The 25,402-nt window shown below is 42.8% G+C and overlaps 1 protein-coding gene and 1 pseudogene across 1 annotated transcript; one reads left to right on the top strand and one right to left on the bottom strand.

Moving 5' to 3' along the window:
* The first annotated feature begins 582 nt into the window (after positions 1–582).
* Positions 583–4,397, top strand: LOC147124435 (uncharacterized; annotated as a pseudogene).
* A 16,951-nt stretch (positions 4,398–21,348) lies between these two features.
* fem1c (fem-1 homolog c) lies at positions 21,349–25,008 on the bottom strand. The gene has a single exon (XM_085987078.1). It carries the CDS (start codon positions 23,792–23,794, stop codon positions 22,532–22,534), a length of 1,263 nt encoding a protein of 420 aa, XP_085843204.1. The 5' UTR covers positions 23,795–25,008; the 3' UTR covers positions 21,349–22,531.
* Positions 25,009–25,402: the final 394 nt, after the last annotated feature.

Genomic DNA, 25,402 nt, shown 5'->3' with positions numbered 1-25,402 from the left:
TCTTATAGAATGGCAGAGCAGTCTCGAAGGGCCAAATGGTCTACTCCTGCTCCTATTTCTTAGGTACTTATGTTCTGCCACTGCAGAAAGATCCAAGTGTATAGCAGTACATGTTTAAACAGGAGTTTTAAACTCCAGCTAATAAGTGGAGATTTTTGGACAGGCCCACAGTCAATGAAAACAAGAGCTGTTTTTGAGTTTGCAATATAGTTTGCAAGGGTTATTTTTCCCAGAACAAGCTAGGTAATCAAGTAATGATAAATTAACCATTTTGCTCTGTTATAATAGAACAGATGTGTTCTCCTGAAAAGATGTCACCTCCAATCAAACTCTCTGTACAGTCTGCATGTAAGGAACAAGAATAATTATGACCCCAAGATTCCTGGGGATGAAATGGGCAGGAGGCCTGATTTCATCTGGGGAGAAGGTAAGATTCTGTCCTGTTTGCATTGGTCCTTTAAATTCTAATGAGTGGGACCATGGGTGAACTTTCCACCTGCATACCCTCACAATAAGGCGCATGTCTCACGCTCTACCCGGAAAAGCTGCTAGGTGCCACGAGGACTGCTGAGTCCCCAGAAGATGATGAGAGGAAGGTCTTTTGCTCAGATCCGCAGATTGCTGAGCATATGCGACCAGTTTGAACTGGCTTTGGGAGCCAAGGTAAATCGCAGCAAAAGCGAGGCCATGTTCTTTGGGAACTGGGCCGACCGATCCTTTGTCCCCTTCACCGTCAGGTCAGATTACCTGAAGGTGCTGGGAATATGGTTCGGAGCAGCCGGGGCATGCACCAAAAACTGGGAGGAGCGTACTGCTAAGGTCAAGCAGAAACTGGGAATGTGGGAGCAGCGCTCCCTATCGATTGCGGGCAAGAACCTGGTCATCAGGTGCAAGGTGCTGGCGGTGTTGCTGTACATGGTGCAGGTGTGACCCATACCCCGTCCCTGTGCCGCTGCAGTCACCCGAGCTGTCTTCCACTTTATCTGGAGATCAAAAATGGACCGTGGCCGGGGGGACACGGTGCACAAATCTCCAGAGAAAGGGGGAAAGAATGTACCCAACATCGCCCTCATCCTGATGTCCACCATTGTGTGCAGCTGCATCAAGCTGTGCATAGACCCTCGGTACGCAAACACCAAGTGTCACTATGTGCTGAGGTTCTACCTGTCCCTGGTGTTGCGAAGAATGGGTCTGGCCACGCTGCCGCGGAACGCTCCATTCAGTTGGACCATATCAGACCACCTGTCCTTCGTGGAAAAGTTTGTACAGGGAAACACCTTTGACCACAAGGCCATAAAGCAGTGGTCAGCACGTAACGTCCTCAAGGCCCTACAGAAAAAGGAGATGGTGGATCCTGTTGGATGGTTCCCCCAGCAGACTGTCGAAGCTATTTGGCAGAATGCCTCATCGCCAGAACTTTCAAACAAGCACCAAGATGTAGCTTGGCTGGTGGTGAGAAGGGCCCTCCCTGTCAGATCCTTCATGCACTCCTGGCGTCTCTGCTCCACCGCACGCTGTCCTCAGGCAGCTGCGCGTGGGACGAGACCGTCATCTATCTCTTTCTGGAATGCGCCTTTGTAAAGAAGGTCTGGAAAGAAATGCAGTGGTCTTTGTTGAGGTTCATCCCGAGCAGCTCGGTAACACAGGACTCTGTGCTCTACGGACTGTTCCGAGGGACGCACACCGAGACAAACATCAACTGCTGCTGGAAGATCATCAACTCGGTGAAAGACACCCTTTGGTCTGCCCGAAACTTGCTGGTCTTCCAGAGTAAGGAGTTGTCCACAACTGAGTGTTGCAGACTGGCACATTCCAAGGTCCAGGAGCACGTGTTGAGGGACGCACTAAAAGTTGGTGCCACCGCCGCCATAAAGGCACGATGGGGAAGGGCCACAGTTTAAGGCCCTCCCGCCAGTGTACACCAAGGGGCTGGAACCACGATAAAACCCCCCTCGGGCCATATGTATCAAATTGTCTGAATGTAAATGTACATAACATTTGAAATGTAACTGGCATGAAACAAACGAAACTGCCATATAATGTATTCAACCTGGACTGTACGATGTAAAATATGATCTGTGGATTGTACTGTAATGTATTTGAACAAAGAGGGTCAATTACTTAACATCTTTGCATATTGTCCCCTTAGAAGCAAAAAATGAATTAAGTAAACATTTTTACAGCCCAGGAAAGGCCTGAGTCCCCTTGTCGGAACCATTGGTGGTCGCTCTAGTATTGGTCAAGGTGGGCACTTTTATGCACCTGCCCTGTTCATGTAAATGACCGTGTCCATGGGGTTTGGGATGGAGTTTCTGACTTGGAGCTAGGATGAACAGGGTTTGTGAAACTTGTGAAATATGAAATGTCCACAGTAACCACCACTTTTATTGCCACCAGCAAATCTGCAACTATAACATTCTGTTCAATTAATGATTTTTCTTGGGCATTGTATATCACCACACTTGCCTCCCAATGCACTCTGCAATTAGTTAAGAAATTAGTGCAAATTATAGTGGGTGAATTCAATGTCAAATCAGGTACAGAAAGAGAAATAAAAAGAGATTGAAAGAAATAATTGATTAAGAGAGGGAGTAAAAAGAGACAGAAAGGAAAAGTTTTTTTTTAATTTTTACATTTAAACAGTTAAAAACTGAAAGAATGAGACTCCACACTTGAACTAGTTACTTTTCAGTGCCAGAGATGTTGTTTCAGTAATTGACACTCATCATGCTGTTAAAATGGTACTTAGACTGGAATGGACAATACTTAACTTTCTGTGGCGAGTTTAGTTTGTAATTACCACGCAAATGCAGCAACTTTGCACCATTGAATGCATTTCAATGGGGAGCCAGACAGCGAAGTGCCTTTTTCGCAAAGCTAACGGTGGAGTGACACAACTCAGACAGGAACTTCTGGATATTTGAGTTTAACCGCACATCTGCCCCTCACCTGAAGTTGCTGTATCACTTGTGCATAAATAATGGAGAGCGCCATTAACCTCACCGCTATTTTGACAGCAAACTCATGTACTAACAATATTGAAGTGTTTCATCTCAGCAAGCAACATAGGATTTTCCTGGTATTGTAGCTTGAAATGAGTACTGAATTAACTGGCAACTGCAGTTGGCCAATCGCTGCCTCCAAAGTGGAAAAGTTATTCCCTCAGATAATATTTATACTTACACCCAGAGTGAAATGACAACAGTTGTATTGTTTACTGAAAAAATATTCAATTAAAAAGTCAGCAGAATGGAACAGATAACTAGAAGGAAGATGAAGACTTTAGCACAGATTTATAATATGTGCCCAGAGTCCCAAAGAAATTAATTCTGTAAATGTGATGCCCTCAAGGAAAAACTGGCTTCAAAAAGAGTCTGACAATTGGTTCCCACACCCCTGTACCAGTAAGGTAAAAAGTCAACCAAGGTTCCCATTCCTGATTCTCTAACCAGAAACCTCTTCTGGTAACTGCATATGGATGGACAGGATTAGACTCAGCTGTGATATCCCTGTGGCTGAATAACAGATCATCACTCTCTATCTAGGCTGAGATCAAGAATGGCTATTTGAGCGAGGTACCAAAAGGTCACCTGTGGAACCATACCCCAGCTAGAGTCATTCTTTTCAGAAGATAACCAGAGAAAAGAGGAGCAAAAAATACATTATAATCTGAAGATGATTCTCCTAATCTAGAGTCAGTCAGGCAAACCAGATGTATCAAAATACATTTATATCTAAACGGTTAAAGCTCATTCCTCATTGTATGGCTCTGGCTGGAATGTGTGTGTATTTTGGAAATTAGGATGTTAAAAACAATATTAAAACAATTTGTAGAATGTCACATGCTGGTGCAAGGAACACATGTACTGCTCTACGATAGTGGTCAATCTAGTTTAAGGTCAGTCTAGCTGAATTCCAGCCTGAAACATCCCTCAGATAGTGGGACATGGAACTAAGCAGAGGCAAAATATCGTACCATTGAGAGAATTTATACTTTTATAAAGGTATTTGGCAGCTTTAAAAATACTGAGATGTTTGACAGAATATCATAAACATACTCTAACGTTCTTGGTCCTCTGCAGGATCTTTCTTAAGACGGTGATAATGTCGTCACTTTTGAAGTGTGATGCTAGTTTTTCAGATTGATAATTCATTTTGGATTCTCCTTCAATGTGTTTTAAGTAAAACAAAGGCTTTGATGCATGGTATGAGAGCTTACTTTCCACCACAATATTCATTAAAATAGTCAGAGAGCAGTGGCAGCAATACTATAGTGGGACATTTTACTACGTTAAAGGCTCTATGTAAATGTAAGTTTAATTGTTGTCTAGGCAGCTGAAGGCACAGTGGGGCGAAGGAAGGACAGGATGTACAAGAGGCCAGAGATGGAGAGATGAAGAAACAGGGAGTTCTGGAGGGAATGTAGAGCTCAAGGTGGTTACAGGGCGAGGCAAGGCCATGTAAGTATTTAAACAAAGGAGTGATGATTTTAAATAGGAGTCTTTGGGGGAATGGGAGCCAATGTAGGCCAGCAGGGATGGAGTGATGGATGAGCAGGTCTTGGCGTGAAACAGCAAAGTTTTGTATGAGTTAAGGTTTATGGAAGTTGGAAGGCTGGCCAAGAGAGCTTTGGAATAGTTGAGTCGGGAGCTGGCAAAGGCATATTGTTTTAGTACACGTACACAATACTTTAATGTATATTTGAAGATATGAGCTGGGAAATTCCTCGGAGATGCTCCCACTCTGCTGGTGTTACTTAGCTGGAAGGGCAGCTGAAATCCCATTCGTACTTCCAGCAAAGTAACATTGGTGGAGCAGGAGCAACTCTGAGGAATTTCCCAGCCATGATTTCTTTTAAACCCATCTTTGAAGATAACAGTATATATTCTCCCCAGTCTCCACAATCATTTGAGGAAGCACTAAAGAAAGCAAGGGCATAAAATGTACCAAGGGTGGAGGATTTAAATATCTATCGCCAAGAGTGGCTTGGTAGTACCACCACTGATTCAACTGGCCAAGTCCTGAAGGACATAACTGCCAGACTAGGCCTGTGTTAGGTTGTGCAGGAACCAACATGAGGGATTAACCTATTTGTCCTCTTTCCCATCAGTTCAGCATCCAAGAGATTGAGGGCTCCCATGACTCCAAAGCCACGGGCAGCTTTTTCTTTTGCCTCTGCTGGGAAGGTGGCACATCCTCACCCGCTCATCACTCCTCTGGTTTGCTTGTGCTCGGTTAATGGCCTGGTGCCACATCTTCACTAACACTATCCTGGCAACAGTATCTGACGCAAGTGACGCAAGAGATGACCGAGGGGGTTGTGGCAGAGGAACGTAGAGCTGGAGATTGTTGCTGGGACTCATGTCCTCATCAAAGAGTAGGGCAGAGGTTGTGGCCACAATTCTTCAATAGCTCCTTAAATATGTAAATAGTGCCATGAAACGAGTGTAACCAAGTATTTCTCAAGAAAGGATGAACTGGATAACTATAGATCAGTTAGTCTAACATCAGCTGTGGCCAAACTCCTAGAAATCATAATTTAAGATAAAATTAGTGAGTATTTAGAAAAGCATGGGCTAGTCAACATTGATCTGTTAAAGGCAAATCATATTTGACTAATGTAACAGCTTTTAAAAAGTGATTTATGGGATAGTTTATGGGAATGCAGATGTAGTTTATATGGATTTTCAGAAGATATACGATAAAGTGTCTCACAAATGTTTGATTATCCTGGTTGATTTCATCAGACTTCATAATTATATTCTGCTGGACATTGAGTTGGGGAATATACAGCAAATTACAATGATCCTGGAGTAAACTCAGAAACCATGGTAATCACTCAGCAATTCATTCAGCATCTGTGGAGAGACCACTGTTCTGATGAAGGGTTATACCTCAAACATTAACTTGTTTGTTCCCTTCTCCTGACTAACTTGTTGAGTGTTTCTAGCATTTTCTGTTCTTGTTTCAGCTTTCCAGCATTTGCAACTTTTTAAATTCACATTAAATGGTAGCACACCGAGTAATGTAGAGGAACAAAGGGACCTTGGAGTGCATGTCTACAGATTCCTGAAGGTAGCAGGCCAGGAAGGCATAAGGTGGTTAGGAAGGCATACGGAATGCTTGCCTTTATTAGCCATGGCATAGAATACAAGGATAAGGGGGGTTATGCTTCAACTGTATAAAACACTAGTTAGGTCTCAGCTAGAGTACTGCGTGCAGTTCTGGTCACCACATTACAGGAAAGATGTGATTGCACTAGAGAGGGTATAGAGGAGATTTACAAGGATGTTGCTGGGAATAGAGAATCTTAGCTATGAGGAAAGACTGGATAGGCTGGGTTTGTTTCCCTTGGAACAGGGGAGGCTGCTGGGAGACCTTGAGGTGTATAACATTATGAGGGGCCTAAATAAAGTGGATAGAAAGGACCTATTTCCCTTAGCAGAGGTGTCAAAAACCAGGTTTAAAGTAATTGGTGGAAGGTTTAGAGGGGATTTGAGGGGAAATTTCTTCACCCAGAGGGTTGAGGGGGTCTGGAACTCACTGGCTGAAAGGGTGGTAGAGGCAGAAACCTTAACCACATTTAAAAAGTACTTGGATGTGCACTTGGGATGCTGTAACCTGCAGGGCTACGGACCAAGAGCTGGGAAGTGGGATTAGGCTGGATACCTTTGTTGGCCGGCGTGGACACGATGGGCTGAAATGGCCTCCTTCCGTGCTGTAACTTTCTATGATTCTATTTATAATTATCTTGGAGACTGCAAGAAACGGCTGAGTGCACCGGATACAGCAAAGGCTATGGGCCCCAACAACATCCCGGCTGTAATGCTGAAGACTTGTGCTCCAGAACTAGCCGCGCCTCTAGCCAAGCTGATCCAGTACAGCTATAACACTGGCATCTACCCGCCAAAGTAGAAAATTGCTCAGGTATGTCAGTTTCACAAAAAGCTGGACAAATCCAATTCGGCCAATCACCACCCCATCAGTCTACTGTCAATCATCAGCAAAGCGATGGAAGACGTCATTGACAGTGCTAGCAAGCGGCACTTACTCACCAATAACTTGTTCACCGATGCTCAGTTTGAGTTCTGCCAGGACCACTTGGCTCCAGACCCCATTACAGCCTTGGTCCAAACATGGACAAAAGAGCTGAATTCCAGAGGTGAGGTGAGAGTGACTGCCCTTGACATCAAGGCAGCATTTGACCATGTGTGGCACCAAGGAGCCCTAGTAAAACTGAAGTCAATGGGAATCGGGGGGGAAAACTCTCCACTGGCTGGAGTCATACCTAGCACAAAGGAAGATGTTTGTGGTTGTTGGAGGCCAATCATCTCAGCCCCAGGACATCGCTGCAGGAGTTCCTCAGGGCAGCGTCCTAGGCTCAACCATCTCCAGCTGCTTCATCAATGACCTTCCCTCCAACATAAGGTCAGAAGTGGGGATGTTCACTGATGATTGCACAGTGTTCAGTTCCATTCGCAACTCCTCAGAAAATGAAGCAGTGCATACCCGCAAGCAGCAAGACCTGGACATCAGTCAGGCTTGGACTGATAAGTGGCAAGTAACATTCATGCCACACAAGTGCCAGGCAATGACCATTTCCAACAAGAGAAAGTCTAACCACCTCTGCTTGATGTTCAATGGCATTAACATTGTCAAATCCCCCACCATCAATGTTCTGGGGGTCACCATTAACTCAACTGGACCAGCTGCATAAATAATGTGGCTACACCTTTTATGTTGATTTCAGCGATTGATGGCTGGTGCCATCACCAATACAAAAAGGAAGTGCCCCCTTTTAAAAGGGGCATAACCAATAAACCGCAAATTAAACCGAATTTAAATGAAACTTAAACCAAATTAGAATTTTGTTGCCGGGGTGAAGCACTCCAGTCCCTCCGGTGGCCACCAGTCACGGAAGGCCTCAAGCATACCAGTGCTCACCACATGCTCCATTTCCAGGGACACCCAGGCGCAAACATAACCACGGAAGAGAGGCAGGCAGTCGGGCCGAACCCCCCCGACCTCTCCCTACCTGGACCGGTTAATGGAATACTGTGGCTACAAGAGCCGGTCAGAGGCTGGGTATTCTGCTGTGAGTGACTCACCTCCTGACTCCCTTTCCACCATCTACAAGGCACAAGTCAGGAGTGTGATGGAATACTCTCCACTTACCTGGAAGAGCACAGGTCCAACAACACAAGAAGCTCGACACCATCCAGGACAAAGCAGTCCGCTTAATTGGCACCCCATCCACCACCTTAAACTTTCACTCCCTCCACCACCGTCGCACCGTGGCTGCAGTGTGTACCATCTGCAAGATGCACTGCAGCAACTCGCCAAGACTTCCAACAGCACCTCCCAAACCCACCTCTACTGCCTAGAAGGACAAGGACCACAGGCTCATGGGAACACCACCACCTCCAAGTTCCCCTCCAAGTCACACACCATCCTGACTTGGAAATATATCGTCGTTCCTTCATAGTCGCTGGGTCAAAATCCTGGAACTCCCTACCTAACAGCAGTGTGGGAGTACCTTCACCACATAGACTGCAGCGGTTCAAGAAGCCAGCTCACCATCACCTTCTCAAGGGGGCAACTAGGGATGGGCAATAAATGCTGGCCTTGCCAGCAACACCCATATCCCAAGAACAAATAAAAAAAACTATTAGAGGATGACCCATCAAGCACTGCTTCAACTTGACTATGACATGTTTGATATTGATTCTGGTAGTTGCATGCACTTCATTGGACCAATGCACAGCAGCTGTCATAGAAGTGTCATGAGCCACAGCTCAAGAGGATATCCGTTGTTTCCTTGGAGCTAACCTTACCCTCTGAGTCAAATAATGGGGACACAATTGTAGGGTTCTCAAAATTCCCACATTCCCCAAAAGTTATGGATAAAGAGACCCTGTATGGACAAGTTATTAAAAAGAGTACCCGAAAGAAAATGGCTTCTGAAACCTCGTGACCGAGGCCCGCAGGATTTTAAAAAGCAAGGCCCTGCAAAAGGCAGGCCCATTCAAATCCTGAAATGAAACCTAACATGCATGGATCTGTGTGGAAGACTGTCATTTTTCTAAAGCCAGACAGCTAGGTAAACACAGAATATGCATCTTTCATCTAGAAACAGTTAACTCAGGATAGACGTAATCTTGAGGCCATTAACTTTTTGCATACATAATCGGTAACCGCTCAAAGGAGCCACCAAGCCAGGAAAAGGCAATTAAACATTCATAAATGACAAACAGCCAGGATACTGAAGCTGTTAAAACAAGGAGACAACCACCCCAAAAGCCGTTAAGGTGAATGACTAAACACTTTAGATGAGCCTGCCAAAATTAAACAAAGAACTGACCTGATTTGGCGTGCAGATAAGGGAATTGAAGAACCGGTATAATTGCAGGCCCACCGGTAGCCAGGCGCTCTCTTCCCCGCTTGCTCTTCTCTTCCCGCCCTAACACTGAGGACACCCATTGCAACACCGGGGGCCATATGCGGGAGGAGAACAGGACCCAACTCAACACACACGGGGGCCATACGCGGACAGACAAGACGAGATGAACGGCAAGGCCGATAAGCAGAGAAGGGCAGTGACAAAGAAGCATTGGGGACGAGCGGGCACAAACCCCGGTAAGCTGACATTCGATGCATGGGTGGAAAGGGCATCTGACGACCACGAGCACCGCGGTAACAAACTAGACCGCCAACCAAACCCCAACCACAACAAAACCTTCAACGACCAGACCACCACCAGAAGAACAACCATTCTGCAAGGTAAAGTACCCAAAGACTTTACTCTTTAAATGGAGAAAAAGAGGGTACTTTACTCAGACGACTCCACCGCCACACCCTGGGACCACGTGATGACAGCAGGCCCCAAAGGACACAAAGAGCGAACCCCAAAACCACAACCGGCTTAAATCGACAGGTTTCAAACCGTCAAGGAAACCCCATTGGTGAGCATAAATCCCTGGCCCCTCTTAGCTCAATCTAGTTAGGTATTGGGGGTGGGACAAGGGTAGGGGGATTAACGTGATTGTTCCCTCGTTGTGCCGTGTGTTCCCCATTCCCAACTAAGTGTAACTTTATATGCCTGTAATTATTCTAGTGATTTTTCCAGTGTTGTAATATTGTTGCGCCTTTTAATAAAATTACGGTTTTCTTGTACCAAACCAATTGTCTACTCTTTCTGTATCGCCACCTGTATCTAAGTCCGGTGTCTAGAACCCAGGGGTGTGGGAGCGATTTGAACCAGACAGTCAGGGGCAGAGCTGACTGGGCACACACCACCCCCTACACAGTGGATTGCATTCAAACATAGGCATCATAACTGCTGCCTGGGAAGTGTGATTTGACCAGAGTCATTCTGTGCTATGGTCACAGACAAGCTGAACTTTGATGGATTAGGGGCACATGGATGGTATCACTGATGTCCTGAACTTTTGGAAAAAGTAGTGTCTGCTTATGTTACTGCTAGTTGTCTATTAGAAAAGTGATTTAATTGCTTGCTTTAGTAAACAAGGCATCAGTCAAGTGCTTGATATATCTAAGCACTGCAGAGGAACTGATTTTCATAATGTCCCCTGGAATAAGCCCAAGATATAAAAGGCAAGTGCTGTTGTACATCCAGCGTCAGGCCTGGCTGAAGGTTATGTTCCAGCATGCAGCACAACACTATCACAGCTACTTGTTAATCACAGTCTAAAACAGAAAGTTTATCAGAAATCCAGGCAAGTGCACCTGTACACTCAAATTCTAAGATATTCTAACGTCTAATGTCCATGGTCCAAATGTAAATTACAACAGCTGAAAATGATACCGTCAAGACTCTTGGCATGCATAGTGTGAATATAAAGTGGGGCTAAACAAATATTCAATCAAAAATAAACTCCATGCTGCAAAAATCACATTGAAAATAATGGCAGTTTCCCTTTAAACACTGACTTCCCGTCAGCACTCAACTTTGCTACCTAAAATGCCTATTTTTATGGATAGGCTGAAAACATTTCATATTTCAAACATGACTCACAGGAAGTTGCGTGTGTATAAAATAAGCACTTCCCTATTTTCAGCAAGAACTTGCTGCCCCTACCCATCCGGAGGTTGTTGGGATATGCAGGACAGGGAGAGATTTGGCAAGCATATTCTCCTCTCAGCCTTGTAATCACCCTGCCACGTTTCTATCAGCAGTAGTGTGCATCATTGTAAAATTGATCCAAAAGTTTTATATTGGATGTATTGGTCTCCAACTCATTTCTGAATTTAGGAAAAACTACAGGGGAAGTGAAAACAGAACCCTGCAGCTCACCGGCTTTTTTTTGTTGTTGTTGCATTTATCGCAATTTTCTGCTTCACTTTGCCAAACCAGTTTTCACTAACCTTTCACAGCATCCACAAGTTCTGGTTTTAGCTGTGCAGAGGCAAGGAAAAATTGGGTGGGTTCTTTAAGCAGTTTGCCTTATAAGACATCACACCTCAAGTTGCATTGACAGTGTTATTCTGCTTTTACAGTTAAGTTTACTGGTTTTGACACAGGATAAAACATTTAAAACAATTAAGTGACTTTGGAACTCTAAAACTGCATTAACCCTTATATTCTCAAGAACTTCATATAATTTACAAAGCATGTAGGCCAGTTCAGGACTTGGAAATATCCTCCTTTTCCCTCAGCTACAGATTCCCTCTGCTGTGATCAACAGGGCTTATGGTCAGGTACATTCCATTTCCTGTTCTTCTGCTCTCATTCCTCTCCCTCCTTTCACAACCGTGGCAGGGTTTCCTGGTCCTCACCTTCCATGCCACTAGCCTTCATATTCACCAGAGCATCTGCTGCAATTTATGCCACCTACATAATCCCACCACCAAACACATCTTCCTCTCCCCTCTCTGCTTTCCCTCCAAGATACCTGGCTCACTCTTCCACCACTCCCAATTTCAAGCTGTCCTGCTCCAGCAACTTCATATGTAAACACAGGAGATGCAACACCACTGTCCAGTGCCCCAAACACTGCTTCCACAAGAGAGACAGGAATTTTTTTGTACTTCCTCCATTCTAGTATATTGTATTTGCTGCTCATGGTGCAGTCTCTTCATTAGGGAAAGGAAACTCAGATTAGGTGATCATTTTGCTGAACAGCTCTATTCTGTCCACAAGTGCAACTCGAGCTACCTATGATTTGCCACTAACTCTCCATCATATGCCAATCTGATTTCTCAGTCAGTCATTGGCCTCAGACGGTTCCAACAAAGTTCAACAGAAGCTTCAGCAATAATCTCTCATCTTTCTCCTGGGCACCCTAAAACTCTCTGGTCTCAACATCAACTTTAGAAACATAGGAGCAGGATTAGGCCATTATCTTCAGCCCCTCCCCAGGACACAGAAGCACATCACGTAAGCCAGTCGCTAAGATTTGTCACATGCTTATTAAAATTTAGGAAACAGTGTATAACCCTCTGTCTAGTACGGCAAGATTTGATTATGCACCCTGTCCATGTTTTCTGTCTGTAGGTAGTTAAAAAGTGGCTTCAAGAAATGAACATTGCCTGATTAACTACTTCTCTGCATATTTAGTAACGTTTTTTCACTGCCATTCTTCCAGCATGCCAAGTGAGTAAGGACATCAGATGAATTTCTCTCACACACACACCCCAAGTTAGCAGTTTATAATTGACTGGGCTGACAGCAAATAATTGGTCAAGTGAAGAGAAAGGGAACTTTCAGTTAACACACAGAAGTTACAACACAGAAACAGGCCATTTGACTCAACTAGGCCACGTCAGCGTTTACACTCCATGCAAGCAAATAGTTCTAATTACATTTATCCACCTATTCAAATATCCCTTTTTCCTTCGCCCACTTATCCAATTTAATCTTGAATATCAACATGGCTTCTGCTTCAACTACTAACCCTGCACATTGACAACTCTCCTTAAGCCTACATCCTTATTCATTGACAAAGTCTTAAGCATGATTAGTTTGGTTGAAACAGTCTACTGTGGTCTTTGTGTGAAGTCACTCACATTCATCCTTAAAAGTGTCTGCCTGGAAGTTTGTCACCAAGCAGAATAGACATTATGGTATTCTAATAGTTAAGTTTCTGTCCAGTTATTCAAAATATATAATTAATTAAACTCAACGCTTTAAACCTCAATGTCAGCAAGAAAGCCTTTTTTTTTAAAGCAGAGTTCCACCTGAAGTGCTGAAAAGTCATTACTAAATTCTTTTACATTAAACACAAATTCAATCTAAAAGTTCAGATTAATACTTTGCAAAATGAATGTATAATCTGCAGAACAAGCTTTCTATACTCGAGGGTGATCTTATTCCATCTGGAATATCAATACCTATATAAACTTTTTTTTTTTTTTTACTGTGAACATTCACAATTAAGGCAAGTCACAGATGGCTCAGACCTTTGGTATTAACAGTATTTTAATGGCAACCAGTTTGGGAATTTTTCAGCATATGCTGAATATGCAAGTCAGGCAGAAATGGTGATAATTCACACATATTCTCCTCATTGGCAAACAAACTGAGCAACAGGCCTATGCAATGCCACAATAGGTCTATTTACCCAACACACATCAGCAAATGCAGTAGAAAATGCTATTACAGGTAGATAGAGTGGATTGACTGGCAACTGGTAAAATTTTAATGATCCATATTAATATACAAATGGGGGGAAAATTTGGTGGCGCCCCCTTTGGGGCACTAACCTTGCCCTTGCACCTTAAATTTAGTGGTAGCGCCCCAAGCAAGAGGCGGGGCGCTACTGGAAGCGCTCCACCTCCTTCCTGGGGCGCTACCACTGAATATCGCGGTGCTACGTGCAACGTCGGCACGTAGTGCCGCAGTACTGCAGGGCTGAGCGATTGCGGCCATCACCCCGAATGAATTTTTTTCCTGGCCGCCTGCCAGCACCTGCCCCTTTAAAAAAACTGCTGTGGTGGCACAAACACCACCCTCACCCTGTCAGACATATCGTCTGGCAATAGGTCAGGGAGCGCAGTCGAAGTTTGTGACGTTGTCATCACCGGAGGCACAGCGCTGCGGGGCGCTACCGGCTACGAATTTCGTGGGAGGCGTTAGCGGCGCCGCGCCCAGATGCTAGGGGCTTTGCGCCCCTGGGCACAAAGCAACCCAATTTTTCCCCCCAAAGTGCTGTAGCAGGAAAAGCTATTAGACCACTAGATGTTTAATTATTTTCATTTCCTGGACCAGAAGGACCTTCATCACAACCACAATTTCAGCAGGGAGGGGAAATCATTCTCACCAGAGATTTGTTTTGTTTGGTGGATACAACAGGATTTATATTAGTTACTCCTGCTCTGCTAATAACTAAATGCACTGCCAAGCTGGTTTAAGTGTAAACAAAGCACAAGTACAGTTGACAAAGTGGTTTATTATAGAATATTCTGTTTTACCAACAATTGTGCTGCTGGGGAATTCTACTGAATTACAAAATGGGCACTCGTTATTTTAGTTTTCCTTAATCATACTTTACAAATAATCACTAGGTATCCCGACAATACATTACACAAAGTAGAAATTGCTGGAGAAGCTCTCCTGCTACTTCAATTAGGAAAGCCAAAGTGGAAAAGCCATTCAGAGCTGCTCCTCCAGCCATTCATACTGTGGACTTTCAGAATTAAAAGCAGGCAACCAACTACTCACATCTTTTCTATTAAAATACATTTCAACCAATGTTCAACTTTAATTTTTTTGGGGGTGCATGGTCCCTTTAAGGGGCTGCAAGGCCCATTCAAAATATCGCACATGTGCGGCTTTCCCTATTTAAAAGCAGGGGAATTAACTCTGGTGTTGTGGCCAATTATTTATCCCTCAATCAACATCACTAAAAAAAAACACAGATCTGGTCATCACTTTGCTGTTTGAGAGACCCTGCTGTGTGCAAATTGGTGGCCACATTTCCCACGTTACAACAGCGACTACATTTCAAAAGAAAAAGTTAACTCATTGGCTGTAAAACCGCTTTGGGGCATCCAGAAGTTGTGAAAGGCACTATATAAATGCAAGTTTCTTTTAAAATCATTTCACACAAGTGGTAGTAGGGACACTACCATTGGCCTCCGCACCAGGACTGGAGAGGAAAATAGAAATACGGTAGAGTTTCTGTTGAAAGTATGCATGTGGATGCCAGGTGAGGAAAGGATCATAATTGGTGTGACACTTCCACAGAATATCTTGCTGAGGCTCAAACATGAAGATTGGCCCTTTGGACCTGGTACTGAAATGTTAATGGCCATGTGTGAAACTTTACTCAGCACATTTCTAGTTGTATGTGTAAATAGTTATTTTAAGGATGAGATAGGACAGTCCAGACCAATATTAAATTGAAAGAGTAATTTTAAAAATGTCTCCCAAATTTCTATTGTGATGGCTGCTGCAAACCTTCCTCCAGGGAGACAACCCACTGCTACACGCCCCCTCCCCTGGTGACACCCCTTAGGACATAGAGGACATGTGCGTCACCAAGTGCTATCCAAAGCTGCCCCTCCATGACAACTACCAAAGCAATTTCCACTTACACTTCCCTATTCAAGGATGCAAGGACCAGTCAAAACCCCAAGGCATTACCTTTCACATCCTCAGGACATACCAAAGCACTTCAAAGCTAATTAGTTTCTTTAAGTGTAGTCACCATTCTGAAAGCAAACACAGAAGCCAGTTTGCACACCATAAGGCTCCACAAGCAGAAAAATGATGATATAAATGGTTAGTTACATTATTTTGGTGTTATTAGTTGAGGGAATAAATGTTGGCCAGGATACATAGATACTTGGTTTCAGTGGCAAGTGAAAAGATCAACATCCAAGCTAGATGAGACAACTAACTTACAGCAACAAAGGGATGTAGCGCCCTGATAATAAAGGATGGGATAAAGTCAGTAGAGAGAAATGATCTTAGCTCAGAAAAACAAGATGTAGAATCACTTTGGATGGAGCGAAGAAACAAGGGGCAGAAAACACTAGCGGGTGTAGTTTATAGGCCCCCACAATAGTAGTTGTAGTGCCAAGCATAGTATATATCAGGAAATTAGAGGTGCATATAACAAGGGTAATACAGTAATCACAGGGGACTTTAATCTACATAAAGACTGGGCAAACCAAATTTGCAGTAATACGGAGGACAAGTTCATGGAATGCATTCAAGATGGCTTTCTAGGCCAGTATGTCGAGGAACCAATTGGGGAACAGGCTATTTTAGATTAGTATTGTGCAATGAGGCAGGGTTAATTAATAACCTTGTAGTAAAGGAGCCTCTGGGGTGCAGTGATCATATGAATTTTGTATTGAGTTTGAAAGTGATTTAGTTAAGTCCAAAAGTAGTCTTAAATCTGAATAAAGCAAACTATGTAGGTATGAGGTGAGTTGGCAGTGGAAGGTTGGGAAACTAGATTAAAAGATATGATGGCAGATAAACATTTAAAGAAATAATTCATAATTCACAACGAATATAAATTCCCTTAAGGAATAAACCCACCCCTCCCCCACCAAAACAGGAAAAAACAGTCCAACCATGGCTAACAAGAGAAGCTAAAGATACTATTGGATTAAAGAGGCTTGTAATGTGGCCAAAAATAGTAAGATTGTGGAGTGGGAGGACTTTAGAATTCAGCAAAGGAGGACCAAGAAATTGATCAAGTGACAGAAAATAGAATGAGTAAGCTAGCAAGAGACTTAAAAAGATTGTAAAAGCTTCTATAGGTATGTAAAAAGATTAGCAAAAGTAAACGTGGGTCAGGCAGAAATTATAACAGGAAGAAGAAAATGGTAGAAACATTAAACAAATACTCTGTATCTGTCCTCATGGAAGACATAAAACATTCTGGAAATAGTGGAGAACCAAGCAACGTCCCCTGTAAGCTGCACTGCGTCCTTCGTGGCCCATTCAAATATTTGCACATGCGTGGTATCTACAATGTGAAAGCCGGTGAGCGGCCTGCACGGGACCTTGCAGATGACTGCGTGGTCATGCAGCTTAACAGGAACATTGGAACCAAAGGTCTAGTGAGAATGAGTAGTATTAGTAAAGAAATAGTACTGGAGAAATTAATGGGACTAAAAGCCGACAAATCCCCTGGAACGGACGGCCTACATCCTAGGGTTTTGATGCGACTACAGCTACTGGATGCGTTGGTTTGGATCTTCCAGAATTCCCTAGATTCTAGAATGGTCCCCGCAGATTGGAAGGTATCAAATGTAACCCTGCTATTCAAGAAAGGATGGAGAGAGAAAACAGGGAACTATAGACCAGTTAGCCTGACATCAGTAGTAGGGAAAATGCTAGAATCTTATTACTCGGGACATGGTAATAGGGCACTTAGAAAATCATATTATTGGGCAGTGAACACAGATATATGAAATGTTTGACAAACTTAAGAGTTTTTTTTGAGGTTGTAACCAGCAGGGTAGATAAGGGGGAACCAGTGGATGTAGTGTATTTGGATTTTCAGAAAGCATTCGATAAGGTGCCACACAAGAGACTATTACACAAAATTAGGACTCGTGATTGGGAATATTAGCATGGAGTGAGGATTGGTCAACAGACAGAAAACAGAGAGTAGGAATAAACAGGTCATTTTCAGGTTGGCAGGCTGTAACTAGTGGGGTACCGCAAGGATCAGTGGTTGGGCCTCGGCTATTTACAATCCCCCATCAATGGCTTAGATGAGGGGACTGAGTGTAATTTATCCAGGTTTGCTGCTGATAAAGCTAGGTGGTAAAGTAAGTTGTGAGGAGGATGCAAAGAGATATAGGCAGGTTAAGTAAGTGGGCCAGAACATGGCAGATGGAATATAATGTGGAGAAATGTAAAGTTATCCACTTTGGCACGTAAAATAGAAAAGCAGAACATTTTTTAAAATGGCAAGATTGGGAAATGTTGATATTCAAAAGGGACCTGGGTGGCCTTGTACACAAATGACAAAGTTAACATGCAGGTACAGCAATTAGGAAAGCAAATGGTATGTTAGCCTTTATTATAAAAAGATTGGAGTACAAGAGTAAATAAATCTTATCTTATTGAAATTATATAGGGCCTTGGTAAGACCACACCTGGAGTACTGTGCAGTCTTGGTCTTCTTACCCAAGGAAGGATATAATTGCCTTAGAGGGAGTGCAAAGGTTCACCAGACTTATTCCTGGGATTTTTTTTTTTTTTGGTTGGGGGGGGGTGGGAATTGTCCTGAGGAGAGATTGAAGAGACTAGGCCTACATTCCCTAGAATTTAGAAGAATGAGGGGGTGATTTCATTGAAACATATAAAATTCTTACAGTGCTTGACAGGGTAGATGCAGGGAGATGGTTTCCCCTGGCTGGGGAGTCTAGAACTAGGGTTGGGGGGGGGGGGGGGGGGGGGCGCGTCAGTCTTAGAATAAGGGGTTGGCCTTTAGGACCGAGAGGAGGAGAAATTTCTTCACTCAAAAGGTTGTGAATCTTTGGAATTCTCTACCCCAGAGGGCTGTGGCTGCTCAGTCAGTCATTGAGTATATTCAAGGCTGAGATAGACAAGATAGATTTTTGGATATTAAGGGAATCAAGGGATATAGCAATATAGTGTGGGAAGGTAGAGTTGAGGTCGATCAGCCATGATCTTATGGAATGGCGGAGCAGACTCAAAGGGCCGATTGGCCTACGCTGATCATTTCTTATGTGCAAACTAAATTGAAAATTTTGCTTGATTTATTAAATTACTTAACTCTGACACCACTACCCAGCTAAGGTAGGAGAGCAAGCTGTTCTCCAACCTCTCTCAACACTGAATCACTTGCTCGAAGGTGAGAGCAGCATATTTTACACCTCTCCCCAAAGTCCTGGCAGGGGAATCAGTAAATCACCAGATTGGGGGTCAAGAAAATTCACTTTTATAATACTCCATGTACACTAAAATCCATACACCAAGATTGTTCCATCCCATTTAAAATACAACCAAATTGTTTTACTTCTAGAAGCCAACTGGGCAAATTCAATTAATTAAACAGCTACAGAATAGTCCCTACCATACGCTGTTCCAAAAAGCACGACGACAGCCACTTCCTACACTGAGTTCCTAATCATGATATTTCTACACATGGGGAAAATTTAAAACTCATGCAGTTCGGACACCTTTTAAACAACTAGCTGCAAATTCAGTGTAGGCAGTTGGGCAATAGGTCTGCAACTCATCCATTTCATTAGGGAAAAGTGTGTCTTTAAATTTAAAAAAGGCACAAATGTAGAGAAACAAATACACAATTTTTCATTCTACTATATCCATTTAAAATATTACTGTTTTTGTTTAATGCCCTAGGAAGTTCAAGCCCATTTCTAAGTCTTCAATATTTTCTATCTGCATTGATTTTTCAGACCAACCGTTTGACTGTTTTTTGACCTTCTCAGCGGGAGTTTGATGGGTAGTGATCATTAAGGGCCTATCCTAATATGAGTGGTAGTCATGCATCTGGAGAAAATTCAATAAAATCATTGAAGACACTATTACAGGGCTTGGTGAAAAATTAGTAGGCCAGGTTAGTGACCATGCTGGGAAATGATAAAGCATCCACCCAATCACAGCAAGTTGTGCAGTAAGCTAATAAACTTAACAGTTCAGTGTTTTTCCACAATGTTTTGAGTTACACACCCCTGCTCCCCCCAATTCATATAGGACAGGCTTCTTGCCATGTAGTTTTGCATTCAATTATGTCGCTGTAAAATGGTTTTACTATTACAATATAGCCCCCATCATACTATTTCTCCCTCTTCCACCCTGCTCTCTGCGCCCCCACCCCACCACAAAGCAAAGCTGACTCACGTTGGCTGAGCTCACCACATGAATTTTCCTCCAGTACAATGTCAAGCTGGGGTAACATAGAAACAAAGAAGATAGGAGCAGGAGTAGGCCATTCGGCCCCTCAAGCCTGTTCCTCCATTTAATGAGAGCATGGCTGATCATCCAAATTCAGTACCCTGTCTCTGCTTTCTCCCCATATCCCTTGATCCCTTTAGCCTTAAGAAATATATCTAACTCCTTCTTGAATATATTTAAATTGGCCTCAACTACCTTCTGTGGTAGAGAATTCCACAGGTTCACCACTCTGGGTGAAGAAATTACTCATCTCTGTCCTAAATGGCCTACCCCTTATCCTTAGACTGTGACCTCTGGTTCTGGGCTTCCCCGCCATCAGGAACATCCTTCCTGCATCTAGTCTGTCTAGTCCTGTTAGAATTTTATAAGTTTCAATGAGATCCCCTCTCATTCTTCTAAACTCTAGCGAGTATAAGCCTAATCGACCCAATCTCTCTTCATACGTCATTCCTGCCATCCCAGGTATCAGTCTGGTGAATCTTCGCTGCACTCCCTCCATGGCAACAACATCCTTCCTCAGATAAGGCGACCAAAACTGCACACAATACTCAAGGTGTGGTCTCACCAAGGCCCTGTACAACTGCAGCAAGACATCCTTGCTCCTGTACTCGAATCCTCTTGCTATGAAGGCCAACATACCATTTGCCGCCTTAACCACCTGCTGCACCTGCATGCTTACCTTCAGCGACTAGTGTACAAGGACACCCAGGTCTCGTTGCACTTCCCCCTTCTCCCAATCTATTGCCGTTCAGATAATAATCTGCCTTCCTGTTTTTGCCACCAAGTGGATAACCTTGCATTTATCCACATTATTCTGCATCTGCCCAATCACCCAACCTGTCCAAGTCATACTGGACTTTCTCTGCATCCTCCTCACAGCACACGCCCACCCAGCATTGTGTTGTCTGCAAACTTGGAGATAGTACATCTAGTTCCCTCGTCTAGATCATTAATATATATAGTGAATAGCTGAAGAGCTCCGCTGCACCTTGTGGCCACTTTAGAAACTTAAGTGCCCACACCTGTCCTCACAGCCAGAGATCAGGGAAGCTTAAAAATTAAGTTCAACTATTGTGAAACTTGGTATATTTTTAAATAATAAAGTAGGTAGTGCAAAAAGTGGTACAGAAATTAGCTGAAGATAATATTCACCTGAAAAGATCAATAATTTCACTTCATAGACATAACACAAACACATACATCACACAACCAGATCCAAAAAGACTTTTACATGCAAGAAAAGTATGGGTGACTATTCTGTAAAGCAATGCTAATTTAGCAAATGTGACTTTTGTGCAATACAACCCAGCAAAAAAGCAAGGCTGAAAGTATTCGAAATAAGTGGATTCAAGGAAGCTATTCTATGGATTATATACAGCAAGTAAATTAAACAGCAATTCCTTTACAGCATGGAAATATTTTCACTCCATGAATATCAGTTGGCTACACAGCAATTTGACACTGGCGAAGGCAAGTGCAGTTTTTTGCATTTTATTGTGAATGCTTCATTTAAGACTTTACATGGCCAATGTGCCATAATTCATTTGTATCAGTAAAGTGCAGAATTACAGTAATTACCTGAATCCAACTTAACCCTCAAATGTCATCCTTCCCGTTACAACAGTAATGTAGATATTGTTTATTAAATATCAATTACTTTGAAGCACAGCTGGTAATAAACATCTTGTAGGAGGCAGGCTGTTCTTCAAACTAAAGAAAATAAATCTCTTCAGTTTGTTGTACAAGGCCATTAAAAAGGATGTGAAATCTCCATTTTAAGATGCATTAACTTGTGGATCAAAGTAGCTTATTTCCGCCCCCCCCACTCAGTAACAGACATTAAAGGGGGAGTCAAATGCAGCAACCTCAAGGGTAAAGCCCTATTTATATTTATATACAAAAAAGCCCATAGGTGCTTCCATCAATAGTAAGTGGTCAAAATATTTTATGCAGTTTGAAAAGCACAAAAGTTTTTTTTTTAAACAAATGAGCACTCCACAAAAAAAGCATGAGAAAGATACCCAATGTTCCAATCAAATTCCAGTATCTGCATAGTGATGTGTCAACATAAAGCAGTTTTTTTTCTCCAAGCCACTGCACTGGAAACTTAAAAGCACTTAAGGTATTGCTGAGGTTAAAGCCATCTTCGACAGTTTGCAGGATGAATAATGGTCCACAGTGTACAGAGTCAAAAAAATAGAATGCCAGAAAGTTGTGTTTTTTTTTTTTTTTAAGTGTGAATATTGCATCTACACTAATCAGCACAAAGGGAAATTTAAAAAGTCAGCTTGAAAATATTATTCTGCTACTAGTAAATATTAGAACAAAATCAAGTTTGGCAGAGGATTTGCTAGAACTCCAGACTATAATATAAACATTCCCAAGCTTAACCAAAAGCAAAGCAGCATACAGCATCAGGTATCCATTAAAATACTGATGAACAGATACAATATACTATATGCACATGCATTACCACTGTGCATGAATTGGGGTGCAAGGTGACCAAGAGGGCAAAACAAAACATGCAGTCATCAAAATTCACTAAAAGCTGCTGAATCCATTCAACATCTCTTAGCACGCAGATGAAAACTAAAGCATATGACCAATTTCTTCCCATTTTTACAGGCATTCCAAAAACAAACCCAAAAATTGTTCAGATCATCTGTGGAGCAAAATGAAAGCCTCCAGTTTTTCTGGGATCTGTCCTTTGTAAACAAATTGGTGTTTTACTATGGCACGGGCAGCAAGACACTGCAAAGTTGTATGGTTGATGGGCTGAATCAAGTTTCTTCCCATTTCCTTCTCATCCAGTAAATCGCAGGCAGTCTGTTTATGGGAGTTTGTGGTGTCGAAGTGTGAACCCGCCTTAATTAGAAGATTCATGATCTCAGGGTGATTGTTACGTGCTGCAATGTGCAATGGGATGTTGTCCTCAAAGTCTCTTGCATTGAAATCTGCTCCACACTCCAGCAACATTGCAGTGACCTGCAAGGATGGAAATTTACAAACTGGATAACGACCTACAGAAGTAGTGTCTTTATCAACTGCAAGATGAAGCGGGGAAAACCCAGTTTTTCCTCGGGAGTTCAGTTTTAGAAACCTGTAGATAGTTTGCCGCTTGAGATGTTCCTGCTCAGAGCTGCATTTCACTTTCTCCAACAAACAGATCAGATGCAGGATTATTGACAGGGCTTTACTCAACTGTGTCAAGTCAGGTGGAGTCTGTACCTGCTTTATGGCTCTGTCTATTTCAAAGACACTTTTGCTCAATATTCCCATCAAATCATTGAAAGACACCGAAGTTCCTAAGACACCTTTTGTCCGATCTTGCAGCATAAAAGAAAAAAGTTCAGCAAAAGACAGCAAGCTGCTTGCTGTCATTGGACTCAGTGGATCCAGATTGTTCTGCTGCATATCCAATGCATACTTCCACAAGTTGATGCACCTTTCAAAATTGCCAGAATCAGCATAGACAGCACCTCTATATCTTATGTAGTAAGACGTATCAGGGTGTGAAGGACCCAGTATTCTCTCTCTGATCAACAGCGCCTGCATCCTCATCTCATCTGGATCAGCAATCAAGGCTTCCAGTTCTTCTCCAGAGATTACTTCTTTGGCATAATCATAAGCCATCACCAATGGCTGGGGCTGTGGTTTAGTGAGGAGGTTAGCCCCATCACTGTATCGCATGTCCATCGCTTTCTGCCAGGACTTCATTGCTCCCAACAAGTCCCTCTTCTTGTCTACAAACGTGGCTCCCAGCAGCTCCAGGGCATCGATACGGTCACTTTTACTGGTCTGTGGGTGCTGGGTCAGGAAATCCACAATGTTGGGGTGACCAGTCACACTGGCTGAAAGCAGCGGCGTCATCCCATAGCCATCTTTCTCCATTTTGGCCCCATATTTAAGCAACATCTTCATGATCTCCAGGCTCCCAGACTCAGCACAGTCATGCAAAGCTGTGTTTCCTTTAAAAGAGAAAAATGAATTAAGATCAAATCGCTTAATAGCAAAGATTTAATGCTTCTTACATATTAAAATGGAGATGTATGAAGTTTGACAGGGCTGGATTTTTTTTAAAATATAAATTTAAGTGTTCACATTTGGATATAAAACTAGTGAATTTTTGAGAAATAAAAAGACCAAAATATTGACGTTTACACAGAATTTACAGCACAGAAACAGGCCATTTGGGCCAACCGGTCTAAGTTCCACAGGAGCCACTTCCCACCTTACTGTACCTCACCCAATCAATATATTCTTCTCTTCCTTTCTCCCCCATGCACTTAACTAGCTTCCCCTTAAAATGCATCTATGCTAATCACCTCAACCACTCCATGTGGTAGCAAGTCCACATTCTCACCACTGAGTAAAGAAGCAATTTTAAATGAACAATTCTTCCAGAAGACCTGCAAAACACGTAGCAGTGTTGTGAGCTATCCAGATCCAAAATAAAATTGAGCGATATACAATCTTAATTCAAACACAATATCCAGTTATAGGATCCCACAATTAATTTTTTTTCATGAACAAGGTGATGTTAGCACTGAAGAATAGAACTCTTCTATTTCAAGCACCTAGATTGTCAATGAATGCAGTTACTGAGTTTTTTGTTGTAAGCCCATACCTACTGGGAACCAGATTGAGAGAGAGCAAACTAGTTTCACATGGGACCCTTACAGGCAGAACAGAATTTCAACGGAACAATCTGGGCTGGATTAGGACCCAGTTCCCAAAGGTAAAAAAGTCTATTCCACTGCACCACTCAGTTCCCTGAAACTATGTTTTGATTTTAAAGCCAAGAAATAGGAGTCCCAACAACAAAAAGATAAAAAAGTGTTTTCATAGTTGATACGCATTACCATTATGTGCTTCTGGGTCTACATTATAATATTGTGGAACAGATAAAGTGTAAACAGATAATTATATTACAGATGGATATTAGACAGCAAATGTACTTTGTTTTACTGCTAGCGTTGTTTGTGGAAAGCATAACCTTCCCACTCCAGGGCCAAAATGAATTCTAAAATCCACTGTCCAACTTTGTTGAAGTTAAAGCGGCAGGTTGGATAAAAAGGAAAAATGTAGAAAGATTATAAAGTTCAAACATACAGGAAGACTACACTCATTCTATTGGCTGGTACCGAAATGCACTACAGCCAAATTAGCAACTAGTGCAATTTACCTTGCAGCACTGCCACCAGTAGTGCAGTCCTAACTTTGGTAGCATTATTGTAAATGGAGATAGTGCTGGCATGGACATCTCCAAAGAGGAAAGACTCCCAAGAAGTGGTTTTAATCCACTTTCACTGCTAACTGAGGACAAGTTTTAAGACTTAGCAGGGTCCCCTTTACAGGATCTAGTATACCCAACACTAAATCTGCAATCTCTACTCCACATACAATTTGCTGGTCAAAGTGGTAGCCCAGCTCTAAAGTCAGCTGCTAGAGTGGCCCAGAACAACTTGCTTGATTTTTAAGGGTCTCCACTTTCCCTCATGACAAAAATAACAAGCTTGCCAAGTGGAG

Source organism: Somniosus microcephalus, chromosome 1, assembly GCF_052327205.1.
Source record: "Somniosus microcephalus isolate GS21.2 chromosome 1, FLI_Smic_1.0, whole genome shotgun sequence".
NCBI lineage: Eukaryota > Metazoa > Chordata > Chondrichthyes > Squaliformes > Somniosidae > Somniosus > Somniosus microcephalus.
This window is presented reverse-complemented; position numbering and strand designations above follow the sequence as displayed.